The 19,364-nt window shown below is 47.6% G+C and overlaps 6 protein-coding genes; 2 read left to right on the forward strand and 4 right to left on the reverse strand.

The window, feature by feature from the left end:
- Positions 1-89: 89 nt before the first annotated feature.
- On the forward strand, positions 90-1,564 carry FFUJ_13361 (related to 2`-O-ribosyl phosphate transferase RIT1; the record flags this gene model as incomplete). XM_023576038.1 has 3 exons in its annotated part: positions 90-421; positions 477-511; positions 570-1,564. The coding sequence occupies 3 exons, from the start codon at positions 90-92 to the stop codon at positions 1,562-1,564; spliced, it is 1,362 nt and encodes a 453-aa protein (XP_023429251.1).
- A 264-nt stretch (positions 1,565-1,828) lies between these two features.
- On the reverse strand, positions 1,829-2,620 carry FFUJ_13362 (probable HAD superfamily hydrolase; the record flags this gene model as incomplete). XM_023576039.1 has 2 exons in its annotated part: positions 1,829-2,557; positions 2,612-2,620. 2 exons carry the CDS (start codon positions 2,618-2,620, stop codon positions 1,829-1,831), a joined length of 738 nt encoding a protein of 245 aa, XP_023429607.1.
- A 1,546-nt stretch (positions 2,621-4,166) lies between these two features.
- Positions 4,167-5,536, reverse strand: FFUJ_13363 (DNAJ-like protein; the record flags this gene model as incomplete). XM_023576041.1 has 4 exons in its annotated part: positions 4,167-4,460; positions 4,516-4,712; positions 4,752-5,248; positions 5,457-5,536. The coding sequence occupies 4 exons, from the start codon at positions 5,534-5,536 to the stop codon at positions 4,167-4,169; spliced, it is 1,068 nt and encodes a 355-aa protein (XP_023429252.1).
- Positions 5,537-7,558: 2,022 nt separating this feature from the next.
- On the forward strand, positions 7,559-10,536 carry FFUJ_13364 (uncharacterized protein; the record flags this gene model as incomplete). XM_023576042.1 has 7 exons in its annotated part: positions 7,559-7,654; positions 7,715-7,771; positions 7,821-7,902; positions 7,950-8,105; positions 8,157-9,479; positions 9,531-9,796; positions 9,856-10,536. 7 exons carry the CDS (start codon positions 7,559-7,561, stop codon positions 10,534-10,536), a joined length of 2,661 nt encoding a protein of 886 aa, XP_023429253.1.
- An 811-nt stretch (positions 10,537-11,347) lies between these two features.
- FFUJ_13365 (probable ubiquitin-conjugating enzyme CDC34) lies at positions 11,348-12,080 on the reverse strand (the record flags this gene model as incomplete). XM_023576043.1 has 2 exons in its annotated part: positions 11,348-11,956; positions 12,015-12,080. 2 exons carry the CDS (start codon positions 12,078-12,080, stop codon positions 11,348-11,350), a joined length of 675 nt encoding a protein of 224 aa, XP_023429254.1.
- Positions 12,081-13,744: 1,664 nt separating this feature from the next.
- Positions 13,745-18,856, reverse strand: FFUJ_13366 (probable cpc-3 protein; the record flags this gene model as incomplete). XM_023576044.1 has 6 exons in its annotated part: positions 13,745-14,476; positions 14,527-14,945; positions 15,000-15,993; positions 16,049-16,387; positions 16,442-18,568; positions 18,638-18,856. The coding sequence occupies 6 exons, from the start codon at positions 18,854-18,856 to the stop codon at positions 13,745-13,747; spliced, it is 4,830 nt and encodes a 1,609-aa protein (XP_023429255.1).
- Between the last annotated feature and the right edge of the window lie 508 nt (positions 18,857-19,364).

Below are 19,364 nucleotides of genomic sequence, written 5' to 3' on the forward strand. Positions count from 1 at the left end.
TACAAAGCTGGGTTGATCTTTCAATACTTCTCATTACATAAAAGCTCAAGCTAACCTCGCATAAAACATCTTCTCCCTGTATAGCCATCATGCCTGAACCCCGCTTCTCCGATCTGATACTCCCTCAAAATGAACAACTGTCCATGTCCCAACTCATGGCGTCTTTCAAACGCACCACACTTACAATCCACAACCGTCTGACTAGCATCCAAACCGACGCAGACTTTGTGGATGCGGTGTCTCAGGCCTATAGCCCGCGACCACTTGTGGCTAATGAACGTTGTGGAAGTTGGTATATTCCGCCCGAGCGTAAAGGTGCAAGTGCGTATTTTAAGAGTACAGATGGCCATGAGAGGGCGTGGAAATTTAGCACTAGGAGGTTGAACTTGCATTTGGTTGACCTTATTGAGAACAATGATGGGTATGTATAGAGGCCTAGTTATTGTCCCGTTATCTGAGATCTAACATGTTGACAGTATCATAATCGTCGACTCTACTCGCCGTGGAAAGAGTATGTTCTCTCTCATGACAACCAGAGCCTCGGAAACAGTGACGACTGACTTATATAGGGATGCCTGATGCCCTTTCATCGACGATTCCTATCTGGTGCACAGTCCTCAACCTAACTCTTCTACCCTCAAACCCATCCTCAGCAAATCTCTATCTGCCAGTTCACCTCCCAGCAACAACACATTCCCAAATATGCGCACTCATCCCTGGATTCGTTGCTTCCTTCAAGGCACTCAATCTCAATCTTCCAACATGTCTGACAAAACCACTCCGCCCATTCTGGGTCACCCCAGACTCATCTCTTCCTTCTGTTCAAGACACATCCTCCATATTTGACGACTTCCGCCCTGTCATATGCTGCACGGCTAGTCGCCGAGTTGTAGGCAGCGAGATGGACGAGGGAGGATATATACAAGGTGCGGCTGACGATACTGAGATGTGGGCGCATGATCTTACAGCGCCTTTGTTTTGGAAGAATATTGATGAGCTTCTCAAGACGCCGGAGGCTGAACTGCCAGATCTGATCTCCAGACTAGTCGGCGATCATGCTGCTGGCAAGAAGGACGAAGGAATACAGATAAAGCTGACACCAAACCTTTCAGTTTGCCCTTTACCACTTCCCGCCAACCCCTTAGAATGTCGCATTGTCATAACTCAAGACACCGCACCAAAGGATAGCTGGATAAAATCCAAGACTTACATGCAAGCCGGCCTTGGCAAAAACAAGCTGGCCAGTCGCAACCTTCGCACTTCTCTACCGGAAATATGCGACTTTGCTGCTAAATATCTTGCCTTGGCCACAGAGCCTGATCAGCAACGAATTGTGGTGGCATGCGAATCAGGGCGAGATCTATCAGTCGGCGTGGCCCTTGCGATATCATGCTACCTATTTGATGATGACGGGAACATCAGAAAATCAACAGAAGACGCCTCATTTACAAAGACTTTCATAAAGTCGAGATTGGGTGTCATCATGACAGCTTATCCAAGTGCCAACCCCAGCCGGGCCACTCTACAGAGTGTCAACAGCTTTTTAATGGACTGGCGAAAATGATGCAGTTCAAATAGAATATATATATATTCGAGATCAACAAGTTAATCATGAGACAATGAACTTTTATCTGAGACAACAAGCTGTGTCGTGTCTCAGTGTCAACATTGTCTCAAATGGCGAATGGTTACCACAACGGGGCAGAAGGTTGGTAAAGTTTATTATTAGTTCAGTTGATCTAGGTGATTTGTTCCATCTCTTTCGCTATTTGACCGATATGTATTTTGGGTATTCCTCAAAGCAATTTCAACAACAAAGCTCGTTTCGTTAGACCTCACCTGCCTCAATCTTCTGCAGAGCAGCGGGGAACTCGGACCAGTGCCGCATGATGACAACAGCACCAGCGTCACTCAAAGTCTTCTCCATCTCGGGCTGTTTGTCTTCAGCATAAGGGCCAACATAACCAATGACCTTGATACCAGCCCGAGTACCACTAAGAGTGCCGCTCTTGCTGTCCTCAATAGCGACAGCCTCTTCTGCCTTCTTGCCAAGTTTCTCCAGAGCGTGGAGGTAGATAGCGGGATCAGGCTTGCTTGTGGGCTTCTCGAGACTTGTGGCGGCAGAGAAGACAACATCGCCCTGGAAATACTTGTCCTGACCGACCTTCTCGATGGAGGCACGGACACGGCGGAGGGCAGAGGAAGAAACCACGGACATGGTGTACTTGCCAGAAGCAGCAAGCTTCTCGAGCTGCTCATCAACACCAACACAAGGTCGGAGAGATTCCTTAAGCTTGGCAATTACTGCGTCCTCCTCCTTCCGAACATAGGTCTCCATGTCCTCAGGTGAGATCTCGATGTTGTAGTTCTTCTGGAGGGTGGTGAGCATGCCGCGGAAGTTCTGACCGACAAACTCCTTGATGAGAGTCTCGCCAGTGAAGCGCATCTCGACTTGACGAGCCTCGCAGATCTCGTTAATGAGGCCAGCGCAAGCCTCGAAGGCAAGCTCCTCAGAGAGGACGAGGGTGTTGTCGCAATCGAACAGGAGGGTGTTGATCTGGAAATTCTCAGTGTAAGCGCGAATAAGATCGAGATTGCATGAGCAACATACCTCGGGCATTTTGGCGGATTGTGGTAAAGAAAGTTCTAGGGACGAAGCAAAGACGAATTCTCAGGGGAATTGGATGTATCAAGAAGAGAAGAACAGAAGAACCTTGTGGAAATCAGGTGGAGCAAGGAATAGATGGAGGTGAAGGAAGAAAAGACAGTGACGGAGCTACTGTGGGGGAACGGAGGTTTTATGGAGGACGTGCCTTGGTTCAACGGAGCAGGGACATTCGAACTGTAACGGGAACTGCACCTGCCATTGCTACTACGACTGCCTGTAACTGCAATATGCTGTAATTGGAATATGCAGGTGCGACTGTGTGATGCCGGGGGTTGCCCGGGTTGTCTTGCAATGAACTCTACAGGTTGTTTGATATGCATCTGCACCTCATGCGTAAGATTCAACAAGAAACCCCGCGTTCATGAATAGGTAGCCATCTCTTAGCTACCTACAGCAGGGAGGGTTTTCTAAATCCAATGTCTTCTTAACTTGTGTACTAATCGAACAGCTAGAAGAGCGATTTATGCTGATAAAATACTCTCCTCTGTATGCTCGCAGAGCAAAAAAAAAAAAAAGAAAGAAAGAAACGGCTTGTTCTTCAAAGAACTGTCAATCGTCAACACGTGGAAGTCAGACAAACAAACCCCTCGCAAGTCAACCCAACATCAACATCAAATCGAATCAAATGCCCCTCCCCCTCCATTCAGCCAAGGTACCTAAGGTCCGACTAAGAACCGCCCAGTGTCGTCATCAAAGCACTATGAATCCCTGTTAGAATATGACACTAAGAAGAGGGACCCGTTTTCTTCCAGTCAACCGGCCCGCATCAGCGCCTTTTGCTCTTTGAGCCTCTGACAATCATGGATTATGCTCAGTATGCACTAGACCGACCTACGGTGATGACCTCGCATAGGCATATGTAAGTGAGTACAAAGATATGGCGGTTTAGGCTTCGGAGAGTTCGCCCATAGTCCGTCTATCAACATGCATGGTCCATGTTAACATTGTCACTCTTCAACGGCGGTGGACCACCAATAAACGCCCTCGTCATCTACCAGTTGCGGGATTTGTAACATACCGTATTAAGCGATACAAAGAGTATTTACCCTCCCAAATCGCGATCGTACCAGATGAGTTGTTTTTACCTCATACGGATAGTTCCTCGGGCATTCAGCAAATCACTCTCTTTCGATCTTGAATCTGTCGTACTATTAGAGACAGCTACTATAGTATATATGACATCGTTTCTACCAAGACACCAATTAGAACAGCCGTCAAATGGATATCAAAAAGCCGTATGCTAGTCAACTTCCTATCATTCTCATGCCGCTTGTGTACTCTGGGCAACCAGGCCTGACCTTCCACGCTAAGGCTTGTGCAGTCGAACTTCCACTCTTTTTCATTATTCATTAGAACCCCAAACGCCAAAACACCATTTGAATTGAATGTAGTGCAAATCTTCCTAACCGAATCCCGATGCTGCTGAGGTTGGAAATCCCCCCAAGCGAACGTCTAGTATCCGGTAAGAGTTGCAGATAGGTTCGGCGACGGCGCCTCTTTACAGAATCTCCCTGAGCTTCTGCTTCTGATCGGCAGTCAAACTTGCTGGGAAGTTGATCTTGTACTTGATGACGAAGTCGCCTCGCTGGCCAGGCTTTTTAGAGATGGGCATACCCAGGCCAGGATACCGTTCCTCGCTGTTGGGCTGAGTTGGGCCTCCCTTCTCGAGGTTGAGCTGTCGGCCGTCGATCGTTGTCACTGTCCTTCGCCAGCCGGTTAAGGCCTCCTTGAGATCAAGGGTTACCACATGGACAAGGTCGTTATCCTCGCGCTTGTAGAGAGGATGTTCCTTCTGTAGGTTTGTCAGTTATTATTTCGTAGAAAGAATTATGACACGGTCTGCTTACCTCTTCGACAATAAAGTGAAGATCTTGGCGGCCTCCCTCTACTTGATCGCCGACTCCGTTGAACTTGATCTTGGAACCCTTCTTCAGGCCCGGCTTGATAGGTACTTCGAGGATCTGGTCGGTCTGGACTCTCTTTCCGGTCTCATCGTAAGTCTTACGCTTAATCTTCATCTTCTTGGTCACACCGTTGAAGAGCTCTTCAAGCGTTAGAGGCAGGGGCCGCTCGACTGTGGTAACTTCAGGAGTAGCTTCTCTAGGTCGAGGCTCGAAGCCTGAGCGTGTGCGTGAACTGCGGCTTCGAGGACCAGCACCTCCAAATCCGCCAAACATGCCAGCGATGTCGTCTTCGTCGCCGCCATGCATACCACCAGCAGATCCGTTACGCATGAATTCGGCAAAGATATCTTCGGGGTTGCTGAAGCCGAAGCCGCCAGCACCGCTGCCGGTGTTGAAGTGGAAGGTTCGGGTGCCGCCTCCACCGGGCATACCGCCTTGGAAGTTGAAGCCTTCAAACCCGCCAGGCATGCCTCCAGCGGCGAAGGGGTTTCCACCGGCACCACCTTCGGGTTGTGCGGTACCGCCACGGAGTAGGAATTCGAGACCGTACTGATCATAAATCTTTCGTTTCTCGGGATCGGAAAGAATTTCGTATGCTTGTGAGCATTCTTTGAACTTTTCAGCCGCATCGGGGCTATCCTTGTTCTTGTCTGGGTGCCATTTCAAGGCTGCTTTCCTGTAGGTGGTGTGGTTAGCGGTGTTGACCAGATCATGATGCTAGACGGAATGCGCAGTGGTTCCTAATTCAGCGAAGGGAATCTCTTTCGTCAATTCGCTGAATACGAACCATGGTTTACTTGTGCATTTGCAAAAGCAAGAACCTGGTGAGAGAACGGTATTGTGTATTGCGCTGCCGCAGCTCCGTGTAGAGATTGTGTACTTACTTGTATCCCTTCTTGATCTCGTCCTGAGTTGCCTCAGGCTTGACGTTGAGGGTGTCGTAGAGCTTCGTCTCCTTGACCATGATCGCGCCCGCTAGAAGTTGTGTTTTTCAAGATTATTTAGGTGCGCGATGTGGCTAAACTTTGGCGAGCCAAATGGGTTCGATCGATCGAGGAAATAACAAGAAGAAATGGGTGGCAATATCAAGGATTGCTTATTGCTGATTGTTTGTTGAAACAGTGAAAAACAAACACCAAAAGTGCGCTTCAGTATGATGAGAAGAGGTTTTCGTTCTAGGTTGAATGAGGTGATGTGATGTGAGGTTAAAGAGAGGGGATGGTTTAGTGCAAGAGTGAGTTCACAAAAGATGAGTGGGAATCCGCAGGTGAGGATTAAAAGATCAGTCCAGTGACGCTTCAGAGTCAAGGACGAGAAAGCACTACGCCATGCTACCGTGACAATCTCCAGAAGCCACTGCTGGGAAATACTGGGGCATGGGACCTTGTGGAAGCTTCTAAAGTGTAGGGGGAAAAGACACCGCAATGTGAAAGGAACTTGATATGGAATAGAGGCTGGCTGACCTCCAGTCTACCAGGTGGGGGTGACGTCGAGTCGATCGATGGATAGCTCTCGAACAACAACGAGAAGTACCTATACATCTGCTGCTATCATCTATTCTTTGTTCGACTGTATTGTCTACCTAGGAAGTATACTACTGGGAATACTCTCTTTGCAAAGTTCTCTAAAGTCAATTCCGCAAACTACCTACACTAACTACACCATCAAGGGTCATGCTCTCTCGTCCTTGTGTCGGGCTCAATCTGTCGATACCTGACAACTTGACAGGGATAATTGACCTATGACGATACTTAGCCGTGGTGGAGACGACGCCCCAGACGCCAGAAATCCAGTTCGAGAGCCCCAACTTGGAGCTAAATATGGTTGCTGGAAGCTTGAGCGGATCTATGATAAAGCCTGGTTATGGGGTTGCCTGAATGATTTGTATGGGTGTACCCATGCTATGATGTTTTTGCCATCTTTGTGCTCTGTGAGACATTGCACAGATCTGTCGTGATCGAGGTTTGTTACTGTGACTTGCGGATTCCGTTCCCCGTTGTAAGCTGCAGCTATTCCCGACAACCCTGGTCCATGGTCGAAGCTTCTAGAAGCTTCTAACCTCTGAGCTTAACACACTTGGATGAGATGCTCTAATGGTTCCGATATGAGTTGACAGCTTCTTTGGCTAAATTTCCTTTTACAGTTATCTAAAATAAAAATAAAATTGTTATTTGCGTGTTAAGGTCTCCTACGTAGCACGCACTATGCCTCTAAGGGGACCTCGACCATCTAGATCTTATGTCACATAGGTAGTATGGTTTGCATGCTATACGGGCGACTTTGGGGTAACTCGAGGGGAAGGATTCAGCAGCTCAATTGTACAGTCACTTTAAACATTAGTAGTTCCATATACGAGTAGCTGCTTTAGAATCTATACTTGAAGCTCGATTAGCTAGGTACTAACCTAATAGAATGCTCAACGGTGATTGTTTGATGGAGTTAGACATGACAAATTTGCTGTGGAGCTATTGTCAAAGCAATCATACATTGAACAAATAAAAAATGGCTAATGCCGCTGGGTTTATTTCTTTCTATATACCTACCTTAGCTAGAGAAATAAAAGTACATCGTTCTAATGTATCTACCTACCTAAGTCTCTTACTTACCTAAGGTTGATTCCCTCGAATTGCCTAAGTTGGAGGCTGGCACGTGTAAGTCCACGCCAAGAAATTCTTTATCTTATCTCTCCCAGTACGTACCCCTCTACTGCAGCGCAACTGTACACTGCGGAAGCTCATCGCTTAGATCGTCATTTATTCAATACAACAAACAGTCGGCAAGCGTGTTTCGTCAAAAACATAGCCATCACTATCAGCATCAGCCTAGAGGAAACGGCTCAGACTATTGTTTGCATCATCCTATCTTTAGTGGGCAATACCTATCGAATTAAGCTCTTTGGTAACCCCCTCATGGTGGGAGGAGTATCCGATCGACAGACTGAGCTTGCTGGAACCCATAGAAGACGATTGAATTTTCAGCCCCAGCCATGGAGACTTCACAGCAGGACTCGATAGATCGTGTGGTCGAATTCACGGGTCTCGATCCTATGGGCGATCGTGAGCTGATTATTCAAGCTCTGAAGGTTGGCACTGGGCAGACCCCTCAAAGTGAGCTTTGCGACTGACATATATCTACTTGACAGCAAAGTGACTGGAAACCTGAGAACGTTGTCAGCCAATTCTACGAAAACGAACAAAGCGTACGAATATGTTCCAGGCCCATTCCAGCAAATGCTGATCGTATCACAGTTTCGAGCAAAATATAAACAGCTTTGGGACGATTCTATGTTCACCGCAGATCGAGACGGTAACGACAATACGACTGGTATCTGTCAGTAAAATGTCACGCTTCCCTCCGAACGTCAACTGACCCCATAGCCTTCCATGTCGAGTCTTCCGATCACAACGTCATTCAAGGCGTAACTCCCCCTTCAGAGTCACACGCGTATGGCGCTCCTTCGAGACCTCCTTCACGATCAAACAATCGATCTCCCTTGGGTACGATGGTGGACTGGACTGCGGCACATGTGCCCGGTAACTCTCTTGGTCACCCCCATGAATATGCGCTAACCAGGATACACACAGGCGTCCCAGAGAGCCAAGCCCAAGAGGATGATGACATGCAACGAGCTATTCGTGAGTCAGCGCAAGAAGCTGGACTACCGGTGTCACATCACGAGTCCGGTATTATAGGAACGTCGGAGCCACTACCTCCCCATTTTGGTCCTGCAAACCGCGAAACATATGTGGCGGCTGATTGGGCTATTGTCCCATCTGATCCTATGAAGGAGAGCTCCGTAAATGAATTTACACCGTCAAAGCGAAAGAGAACTCCAGGCGCGCCCGCAATGTTGGTAATCAGCAGTGTGCAAGGTGGTGAACACCGCCTCGGCGGGCTCCTCACAATTCTGCATGAAATTCCTCTTGCACGGAACATACTCCTCGGCATTGGATCGCCTGCTAGCACATACGGCTGTAATAATGACTGGTGGCGAGGACAAATCATTATATCACCGGAGGTTTTGGCAAAAATGGCTGAAGAAGGCAGCTCAGACCCTAGCGTGCACAAGAGCGGCAGTGCATTTGAGGACGAAGTACACCGATTGATGGCATTTCTTGACTCTACCGAGCGTGGTTATGGCTCGATATCTGTTCTGGCAGATATTTTGGCGGAATTCGACACGCAGGGCATGGAGAAACAATTCTATGAGATGCTCGGCAAAAGACACCCTGATATTGCTCAGCCAATGATGCAAGTTGCTGGAGTGTCGCTATTCTACGGGGATGATGAAGAAGAAGTCGCAAGCTTTGGTCTTCTCGAGATAGAGCACTTCCAACATGAGTACAACTACATCAAAACTCTGTACGAGGCACTTGACCACGTCATGTGGAGTGATACTGTGGGTTTGGATAAAATACACGATGGATCTAAGATGGCATTTTTCAAAAAGATGGGCGATATCCTGGTATTAGACACCACTGGTGATGGGCCAAGCGATTCGTTCGAGATTCCCCTGGAATTCTACCCGGAAAGGTACCTCACGAGCCGGAAAGACGAGGCACGTCGGATTCAGCACGGGTGGTGCCAAACAAAGGAACAAATGAAACGTATTCAGGATGAGAAAGAACAGCTTTTTAGCTTAGCGGGCACTTGGGGCGACGCAACTGATGATAAGGGTGCAGTTTTGAAAAAAGCGATCGATCAGTGGGAGAGATACAGGAGTTACCTGGAAAGCTACCTCCGATTCAAGACTTTGGAGAATTCGGGATTCGATACTGATAAGTACCCTGACTACCGCATTGCTCCTCCAGACGTGGACGACAACATGTATCTGGAATCTCAGAAGGTCACAGATGTGATAGGCTATTCTGAGAGTTTACTTGCGGATGTTGAGACAAAGATGAAAGGTAAGCCTTGGCTTCGAAAGGCTTCCGTCCCCGTGGCTAAAATGACCCTAGGCCTCGACGTAGAACTCGAACAGATCACAGCCAAACAGCGAGCGTTGGGGAGACTCCTTACAGTACCGGATAAGCCAAGTCGTCCGAAACCCATGTCCTGCAAAAGGTATCTCCTTCGCGGATTAGTTGCATCACCCACCGTCTTGTATGTCTGCCAACAGAAGGAAGCAGATCTGATAGACCTTGATGACGAGGAGACCAAACCAAGAGATCAATGGTGGAGGCTGGCTTATACCCCTTATGGAGAAGTGCCCGTTAGAGCGGAGGTAAGAGAACTTGAGATTGATTGAAGCAGGGGAGATTATTCTTACTAACACAATTGCAGAAAATGACTATCGACATGGTATTGGTCGATATCTGGAACGATACCAAGAAACCACTGCTGGTATACGCAACGGAAGACGCCCTTGAAACGCCCAAAGACCATCTATCATCCCAACTGGAACGATTTATCAAGGTGGAAAATAAAGCTTTCCGTCAAGAGTTATCCAAGGAAGAATCCACAGCCAACGAGTCCAAGCAGATGGGTAACTTTGAGTCCAGCTCGTCTCTTTCACCTCATTCGTCCTTCTCGCCTTCTAAGAGAAAGCATCGGTCTGATAGCGGTGGTTCGATGGACAGTAATCGCGCCTCGATCGGCAGTGACGATGATAGAAACCGATTTGACAACCCCTTCCTCCCTGATGACGACGAAAGAGTCGGCACTGAAATGGCGGATTACGTCCATAGCTTCACTGCTATGAAAGGCCACATCCCAGATTCACTTATAGGCCGTACTCAAGATTCAACAGCTCCGACAGAACCGACATCAGCTACCATGACACCGAGCACAGTAACAGCTGACTACTTGGACACCAACACTGCGTTTGCTGCGGAGGAGCCTCGAAGTCCGGAGATGCAAGAGAAAGCTAGGCCGCCTCCTTTTATGTCATTGTCCAGAAACCCATCAATGCGAGCGGAATCAAACAATTTGATGGACATGGACATCCCAGATGAGAAACCTTAGGTGGCTCTAAGAGATAAGAGTTCACGAATGCCGACGTTTGCTTGCAAGGGGTAACATTCTTCTTTTTTTGGTTCTCAGGCGAAGACAGCGCGCCATTATTGAGGGTTCCCTGGTTTACATAGCATGGTTATTAGAATAGCATTTGAGCGCATGGAGTTTTGGGTCTTGCTCATGTAGCCTAGTCAGGACAAGGTAGAACATGCCATTTTGCTTGATAGTTCAAGCTTATGACATCTCAACGAGATATATCAAGCCAACACACTGAAAAATCCCAATTAACTTCAGCTTTTAGAAGACAATATGCGCATAGTCTCAACAAAGATAAGTCTCCCAATTAGAAACAGAACATGCCGTCGAGCGGGTTCTTTATCAATCAACATCAACACTAGAGATGTCTTGTACGAGTGTCCGCTTTCTCTTCAGCTAAGTAGGATAAGATAGGGAATACGATCATCAGATGTTCCTCACTATGGCACCAAGCGAATCTTTGTAAGTTGTATATTCTGTCTATAGAAAGCACGCCTGATAAACACACCCTTGCTCCATGTAAACAACACGCATGTAACAGAGACCACCAGTCTTCCTGCGTTCCCTCAATGTCCGTATCGCTCGATGCTTGCAATGCTCGTCCCATTCCGAGTAATGCGCATCTTAAACGCCTTAAAAATGAAACAAAATAACCTCGCTATGTCGATAGTACTGTAGATGAAAGAGGATGCCGCGAAATGATGTATAAGGCAGAGGCTTGAAAAGTAGCCAAGCCATGACTCGTCCTGGCCACGCTGAGGGATGCAGGGCTTTCTGGGGAAGTCTACTTCTGGTCTCTAACATCATCCTCATCCTCGTCATCATCATCAAAGTCTTCCATGTCCTCGTCACTATCGCTGCCGCCAAAGTCTTCCTCTTCGTCGGTCATATTCCAGAAATCGGCATCGTCATCAATTGGCTTTTGTGGTGCAGGTGCGAGCTCGGAGGGGGTGGGCATCCGTGACCCTGGCGGAATATCCTTCTGGGACTTATCAACGATGTCTTTTGCTCGTTTGTTATACTCGGTCTTGTTATCGCGATAGAGGACGCTAGCATCGACATTTGCGGGTGAGTTGATTTCGGGATCGTCGAGGAGGAGCAGAACGGATCGCAGGACCGATTCGACACCGTGGAGGACATTCCAACGCTCGCTGGCCAGCTCGCCTGACTGCTCGTCTTCGCCCGGCTTGTGGAGGATGGAAATGCAGAGATTGCCGTCGGTGTAGACGTTGGGGTGACAGATATTCTTGGTGAGAAATTTGAAGCTGGGCGGCTGGTAAGGATAATCGTTGGGAAACTTCATCTCTGCCTTGAGGTAGGCTCCGTGCCAGACACTGTCGGGGTTAACAACCCAAAGGCCGATCTTCCAGACCAGAAGGTTCGAGTCGTCGGTCTTGAAATGAAGACGATCATGTTAGACGACGTCTGCTGCATGGTACCAAGCGACATACCTCGATGTTGACCCATTTCTCCTTCTGAAGGGGTTGCAGCTCCTGCATAAGTCTCTTTTGCGCCATGATGACTGACTATCGATAAGGTAATTAGGTGCGAGTGCACTACTCCGCCCGTCCAACGACAAGAATCCTCCAAGCGAGTGTGTGTTTGAAAAGACCGAAAGTCGAAGAGTATGTGAGGTAAGTTGGTTGTTGCGAGTTCAAGGGTTGAAGGGTTGGGCCGGGCTTAATAAGTCAGGCCAGCGCCAGCGGCAAAAGGGAGTTAGTTGTTGACTGCCTGTGCTGTGCTGTGCTGTGCTGGACGGAAAGGGCGGTCGAGGAGGGGCGGCTTCGGCGATTGGACGTGCAAAAGTTGAGCAAGGTGGTGTTTGGATTTAGAAGAAGCCGCAGCCGCTTCGCTTCCCTTCGTGTTGCTTTGCTTTGCTTTGCTGGCAAGTTCTGTTTGGATGCTGCCCTTTTTTTGTGTTGACAACAGGGGAGGGAGGAGTGTTTGTTGGTTATTTATTGAAGGGTTGTTGTTGGCTTATCGCTTGACAATAAGGCAACCTTGATAGCCAACGTGTTTGAGGTTTGGAACGCCCAGTAAAGACGAATGCGGAAAAGAAGTCAAAAGAAGAATAAGTAAAAAAAGAGGGATGGCCCTTTTGTACCTAGTGTTTTTCTTCTATTCGTTATCCAAGAAGCAACATAGATTGATGTAAAAGGCAGAAAGGTAAAAGAAGAGGGAAAAAGCTTAGTAAATTGATTGCCTTACCTTGGGCATTCAATGAAGAAGTACTTACCGTACCTAAAGAGTATACCTAGTAGGTAGAGAGTCATTCACTTCGGCCTTGCCGCCGCCATCCGGGGACCGGAGCATGAAATCCACTCTGGGCCGGCCGGTGACCACTTGCACCTGCCACCTGGTTCTGGTTCTGATTCTGATTCTGACTCCAGTCTCCTGGCTCCTGCCTTGGTCTGCCCCTCGTCTCGTGCCTATCCTGCCCTTTCCCTTTTGCCAGGAAAGACTGACGTCGGTCCCACACCTCCCTAAGACCGGTCCCACTCTAAGGTCACGCTTAGGTACGTATCCGTTCCCGTCCGCCCCCGGGCAGCCCTGCCCGTCTGCATTCCCGTCCTTTACAGCCATTCATTTGATGGTACTGAAAAGTGAATGAGATAGGATCGGAGAAACAGGTGATCAATATGCCATGGCTGTGGAATTGAAACACCCCCTTTTCATCTCTTTGTTTTGATTATGATGGTACCTGATCGACAAACTCTCCAGCCACTGCTCTAGGTAGGGTACTGTATATGCGTGTTTGAGTTGATTCGGCGTTAGCATTTTGACTTTGTCCCTTATTGCTGTGTATCATCAGCGTTTCAAGTACGATTCATGTCAAAACAATATGCAGGATTGAGGAGGGCCAACTGTGTTCCTTATTTTTCCTCTTTTAAACTAACTACCATATGGTACAAGAATTACAAGAATGTTCCTCAAGTCTCTTATCTAAACTGTGTAAATATCATCAAAGAGTTTCTCAAATCTACTAGGTTTAGCGCATATAGCCAGGCTTTTGTATAAATTTTGTAAATTTATTATTCTCTTTAGAAGTTTTAAAGAGTTTCTTAAATTTTAGCCGAATTAAGGGCATATAGCCAGACTTTAATTTAGATTTCAAAAAATCATCATAATCTTTAAAACTTTTGCAAATATTATTAGAATTTAGGATATCAGAACCCTAAGTTTAGGCCCCAAGATCGTAATACACGCAGTTACCTGACCGAAAATTGTACAGGAATGCGTGCCGTGACCCGTCGCCGTTCTTTTTCTGATATTTGTATCTCAGGTTATCGAGCTCGTCATGGATCTCACGGATATACTTCCTTTCCGTATTCGTCACCGACTGCTCGACTTGTCGCCAACCCTCAACCTCTGACAGGCAGGTCCCGCGGATTAGGTCCATGACCTGATCCGTAGTCTCGATGGCCAAGATAGGCCCATCAAGAAAAGACTGTACCAAGCTGCTCGCAGTGCTTTGAGCTTGTTCCACAACCGTTCTACGGTTGAACTTTTTGCTCCGTGTTTGTGCCACCAGCACACGAACCTCTTGCTCTTCCTTTTCACCCAAGCCCGAGCCATTAGTAGTATCTGCGGAGCTGTTGCCGCGAAGTTTCACCACTGTTTTTGAATCGCGTTCTCGGATCTCGTTACGAAGCCAAGAAAGCAGTTGTGTTGTTGGTATATCTGCATCAGGCACATCCTTGCGTCCCAAGCTTTTGATCTTCAACATTGCATCCTGTTTGATGATGATGAGCCAAGAATATTCTTCTTCTCGGTGTTTCGACAACAAGTCTTCGGGGGATCTGGCATCCTTGGCCAGCTCAGCGCTGATGCTGTGTGCCCAGAGCGTTTGAAGTATTTCGGTACCTAAAGACCTCGACACAGCAGCGCTGAAGCTAGCTACCAAGCAATCACACTGTTGTATATATCAGCAAGTGTTCACATATGGTTATGTGGATGACTTACTCGTCGAGAGCTGAAAATTCCGCTTGACTCGTCCTCGGATTTCTTCAAGAACGATCGCCCCCCGGCTTTGGGAATCTTTGCCAATCGCTCCCATGCCAAACTGAATCCAACTGCATGTTTCTCTCGAACTTGGCCACCAGTCCTGGGTCGGAATTCTCTGATAAGTTGATCATACCTACCGCCAGCAGCAAAAACATCCTTGACCTTTTTATCGTAGATGCATGAAAAGATGATGCCGCCTGTGTAGAATGCTTCCTTCAAGCTGTTCAAAGGGTTGATATAGATCTTTGTTCCTACGCCCAGGCGTTTGCAATACTCAATGACTTCCTTGAGATGCGCGATTGTCGGAGAAGCTCGCTGGTACATATTGCTGCCTTCAAAAAGGGTTTTCAATTTGGAGAATGTCTTGTTCGGAGTGTCTAGTTATACGCTATTAGCTCTGAAGTTTCATACATGTCCCTTGCCTCACTTACCTCTGAAGTCGAATTTCTGCAATTCGTCCACGCTTATGGCCGAAACACCTACAGTTGGTGACCGCAGCTCGACCCTAATCTTCTGCCAGTTAAAATTGTGGATGTTGAGCTTACTCAACACGTCTGCCGCTGCACGTCGACTTGCAGGGCTTATCCCACAATACTCGAAGATAAGCTGTAAAAGATCTGAATGTCCCAGATGGAAACACATAGGAGTCGTGGATAAGGAAGGAAATGCATGGACAATCTCATCCATCACTTTGAGAACCTCTGCTTCGTTCAAAGCAAAGTCCAGGGCGTCAGTGGTGACAATGTCGAAATCAGCTTCTCCAAACATCAGTGGATGGCCTCCGTCGTTCTTGTCCCGGAAAACGTTCCCAAAGGTAAAAGATCGTTCAACTACTGGATCAAAATATGCCATGGTCCTCGCATTGCCCAGTGTGAGATCATAGGGCAGCTGCACCACTTTGCCTCTCGGGGTCAAAAGCTGGACAGCATTATCTCCATAATGTGATGTCCGTGGATATATGCTGCTTCGAGGGGGTTCTAGAGCGCCATGGCTACGGAAAATCGAAACGAGCTTTTGTTTAACCAGTATTTGGTTGAGAAGCTCCTTTGGACTCAATGACCTCGCAGACATATCCCAAGCGTAATCCTCAATAGGGTCCATCCGTTTCGAAAATAGCCACGAAAGCGTCTTGTGGTAGTATGGCGAGCTTGGATTTGCCAGTATAGCAAGAGTCTGTCTACCCCTGACGCTCTCGATCTGAATAGGTAGCTCTTCATTGTTGAGAAGGTCAGTACTTGAGGGCCTATCCTTGGGGTTGTGGTTGACAAGAGACAATATGATTTCTGCCTGAGCTTTATCCGTGGGCTTAAAGTCCGATGGTAACACTGGTGTCGGCCGCCTAAGCTTACCAAGGACATCGGCCTTTTGCATACCTATCATAGGTAGATAACACATCTCGAAGAAAATGATGCCCAGCGAATACATCTGATTTCGTTAGCTTAGATGACAATGTCCGGATTTAATCCACCCGTCCACTTACATCGACCTTGGTGCTATATATGCCGTTGACCGTGGATCTGACTTCAGGTGCGGAGTAATATGCAGTACCGATGCTTCTCGTCATATCGTCTGTCTCCAGAGTGTTTCCGTTTGGCTTTTCCAGTGAGAATTGTCCGCTGGTGGCGAGTCCAAAATCGCCAATCTTCACATTGTCAATGCCATCAGAGTCGCTAGTAATGAAAATATTTTCCGGCTTCAAATCACGGTGGACAATGCTAAGCCCATGGATATGAGCCAAACCTTCCAGAATCTGAGAAAATAGTCGCCAAATTTCAGAAGTATTCTTGTAGAGATTCCTTGCAATCAGATCTCGAAGGGTCTGGAAATCGTGAGCAACTACGTATAGGAGATGTTACCAGACTGTGTTACTCACTCGTTTCTCACAATACTCCATCGATATGTACAGCATGGTTCTGTATGAACGCTGATATCGAGCTCGTCGCTGGAACATGGCGTTTCTTTCTTTATCTGGCGAAGAAACTCTGTGAATAGACATCTCGTCCTCTGTATCATCACCATCCTCTGATTCGTCTTCATCAGAGTCTTCATCAGAGTCTTCAGAGTCTTCAAATCCATAGTCGACGTTGGCATTGGATGAGATGAAGTCAAGCCCGCCTGTACTGGCAGCAAATTCAATTTCGACCCCGGCAGACCCAGTTCCTTGAGTGTTCTCTTCGGTAAAGTATCCAGTTGATGTGTCGTCCTCAGTTTCGGCTTGATCAGGAGCTTCTTCAACCCATGCGGTATTGTATCGTACAACCGCAGGATGGTTAAGCTGAGACAAAAGCCTTACTTCCTTTAGAATCTCTGTTAGGTTAGCTTGGGAACGTGGTTTTATTTTCTTGATGGCGTAAATTTGGCCGTCCAGCTTCATCCTCGCCTTTACCACCTCTCCGAAACCGCCCTTTCCTAGCCTGGCTTCCTCAATGAAGTCTTCTGTGTACCGCGATAGCGCGGGACCTCGATGAGTAGTAAACTCATGTCGAGGCCTTGCCGGAAGGTTTTGTGTGGATACTGGAGAACTTGTTGACGGAAATGCAGGAGAGTCCTGGAAAAGAACCGGGGCATCAGTGGCTAAAAACTCGCTGGATCCAAGCTCAAATGCTCGAGGCCGTTTTTGCTTATCTTCCTTGAAGAACCTGTTGACTAACTCATGCAGCGAATGGGACAACGTGACCGATTCCATAAGATTCTTGGGCGACGAGTATGTTCGTAGCACGTCAAGACCAAAGATCATCTGAATGAACACAATGCCGAAATCCCAAATATCAGTCTTGAATGTATACGAGGGCTTAGATGCACCAGCAATCTCAGGGGGGAGCCAGTAGGCAGACTTGGCAGTGTTCAATCCTGGAAGACCGGGTTTGTTCGAAGTGATAGAGTGAATTTCTCTCTGGTACCAGGCATCAGAGATCTTGGGGACTATCTGCCCATTCGGCTCTCGGAACAGGAGAATGTTTCCTGGGTGAATATCTTGATGTGCGATATTCTTGTTGTGAAGGAAATTGAGCGCATCAAGCAGATCCCGCGTCCAGGAACGCACTCTGCCAATATCCACAACCCGTCTCGCAAGCTCCAAGAACTCCTCTAGAGACTGATTTTCCGCCAAGGGAGACAAGATGTTCACAGTGCATATATTCGAGACAGCAGGATCAGCAGAAAGCCCGGACTGGACCTTGAAGCCCAAAACTTCAACAAGATGCCGATGATGAACTCGCTTGACAGACTTGAGATCCTGAAGACGAGAGTCGAGACTTTGTAGCTGAATCTTGAACTCTTTCGCGTCCTTATTTGTGGTGCGGATAACAGTCTGCTTCAGTGCCAAAGGCAGGTTACCTTGCCCATTGATCAGCACAGGTCGGACTTCGTAAACGGTGGATACAGGTCCCTGCCTAAGGTGGCGTTTGCCTGTGACAGCCTTGAAGACGAGGGCATTTCCTGACTGATCCGTAGCGTTACATAATTGCTCGAACTCGATGATTTCTTCTGTCTCTGAGCTTGTTGAAGATTGCTGGGGTATATTGCCGCCGTTGCGACGCTTTGACTCCTTGGCTTTCTGTTTCTGTCGTTCAACCTGCTGTTGGAGCATCTCGGCCATGATACGATCTTCTTCTTGCGTCGCTTCTTTTTTCTTTCGATCTTCTTCTTGTTTCTTCTCTTCTGCTAACTTCGCCATGGAAGCTTCGTGCCGCTCTCGTTCTTCTTCGAGAGAAGGGAGGTGTTTCCCGTTTGCCTTCGCTTGCGCAGCATCCTCGAGGATATCCCGTACTCCTTCAACGATTTGATCGATCATTTCTTGTGCATCCTGTGCAAATAACTTTGGCTTCGTTTCTAGGTACTTCTGGATCTTGAATGTCGTGACGTCCTTGAGGTCGTAGTTCTTCAACGTGATAAGAGGAGGCGACTTTGGGTAAGTTGCAGTCATGACAAAACCTAGCGTACAAGCAAAGTCTTCATCCGATGATGCTTTTATCCGGATATCAAAATGCGGTTCTGACTTCTATATATAGGTCGTGAGCTTCATTGTTGACCAAGATGATGGGTCTCGATAAGGGTTCTTCAAAGGTACCTTCCATGCGCTCTGAGTCTCGGTATGCATGACGAAATCGTCGCCGTAAATAGCCTCAAGGGCTAGTAGTTCGTTCTGTTGCAGCTCTTCATATTCGATTTTGTTGTTGACCTCCGGGCTCGCAGCAGCAGGTAGCAAGCCCGGGAAACTTGACTCATTTTTGTTGTTGTTCTTTAGACCCGAGGGTGTGTTCCAAACCCCAGATTGCTTCCCCGCCATGTCTGCAGAAAGAGGAAGTCACAGCAAAAGCTGCGACTTCTACAGGGAAGAGGCCATGACGGCGATACTGAAATGATAAATGATGTTGTATTGAGGATTTTATAAGGACATCCAAGGTATGGATGAAAGATAAGGAGGAGAGGAAGACAAAATCCCCTTCTGACGTTGGGACAGCGGGGTAGCTAACATAGGTAGGTAGGTAGTATGGGCCACTCTTTTCCTCGCACCCCCCCCAAGAAACCATCTCGACCTGGAGATGCTCAAATCCGGGCATCCTAAGGTTCTGATCATCTTATCTAAATATCACCATAAGCTTAGACCTACTACTCTAAGGCTTAGGTCTAAGATTAGACAGCATTTAGATGAAATGGTCTTCTGGAAAAGGGGAATTCCATATCCTCTAAACCCCCTCATCTCAAGTTCTCGATACTTCCAGGTTGGCATCCATGGCTGCCAACTCAATTGGCGACACACCCATTCACAAAGGCGGTGTCGTTTCATCGAATTA

The sequence above is a fragment of the Fusarium fujikuroi genome, chromosome FFUJ_chr04 (assembly GCF_900079805.1).
Source record: "Fusarium fujikuroi IMI 58289 draft genome, chromosome FFUJ_chr04".
Taxonomy (NCBI): domain Eukaryota; kingdom Fungi; phylum Ascomycota; class Sordariomycetes; order Hypocreales; family Nectriaceae; genus Fusarium; species Fusarium fujikuroi.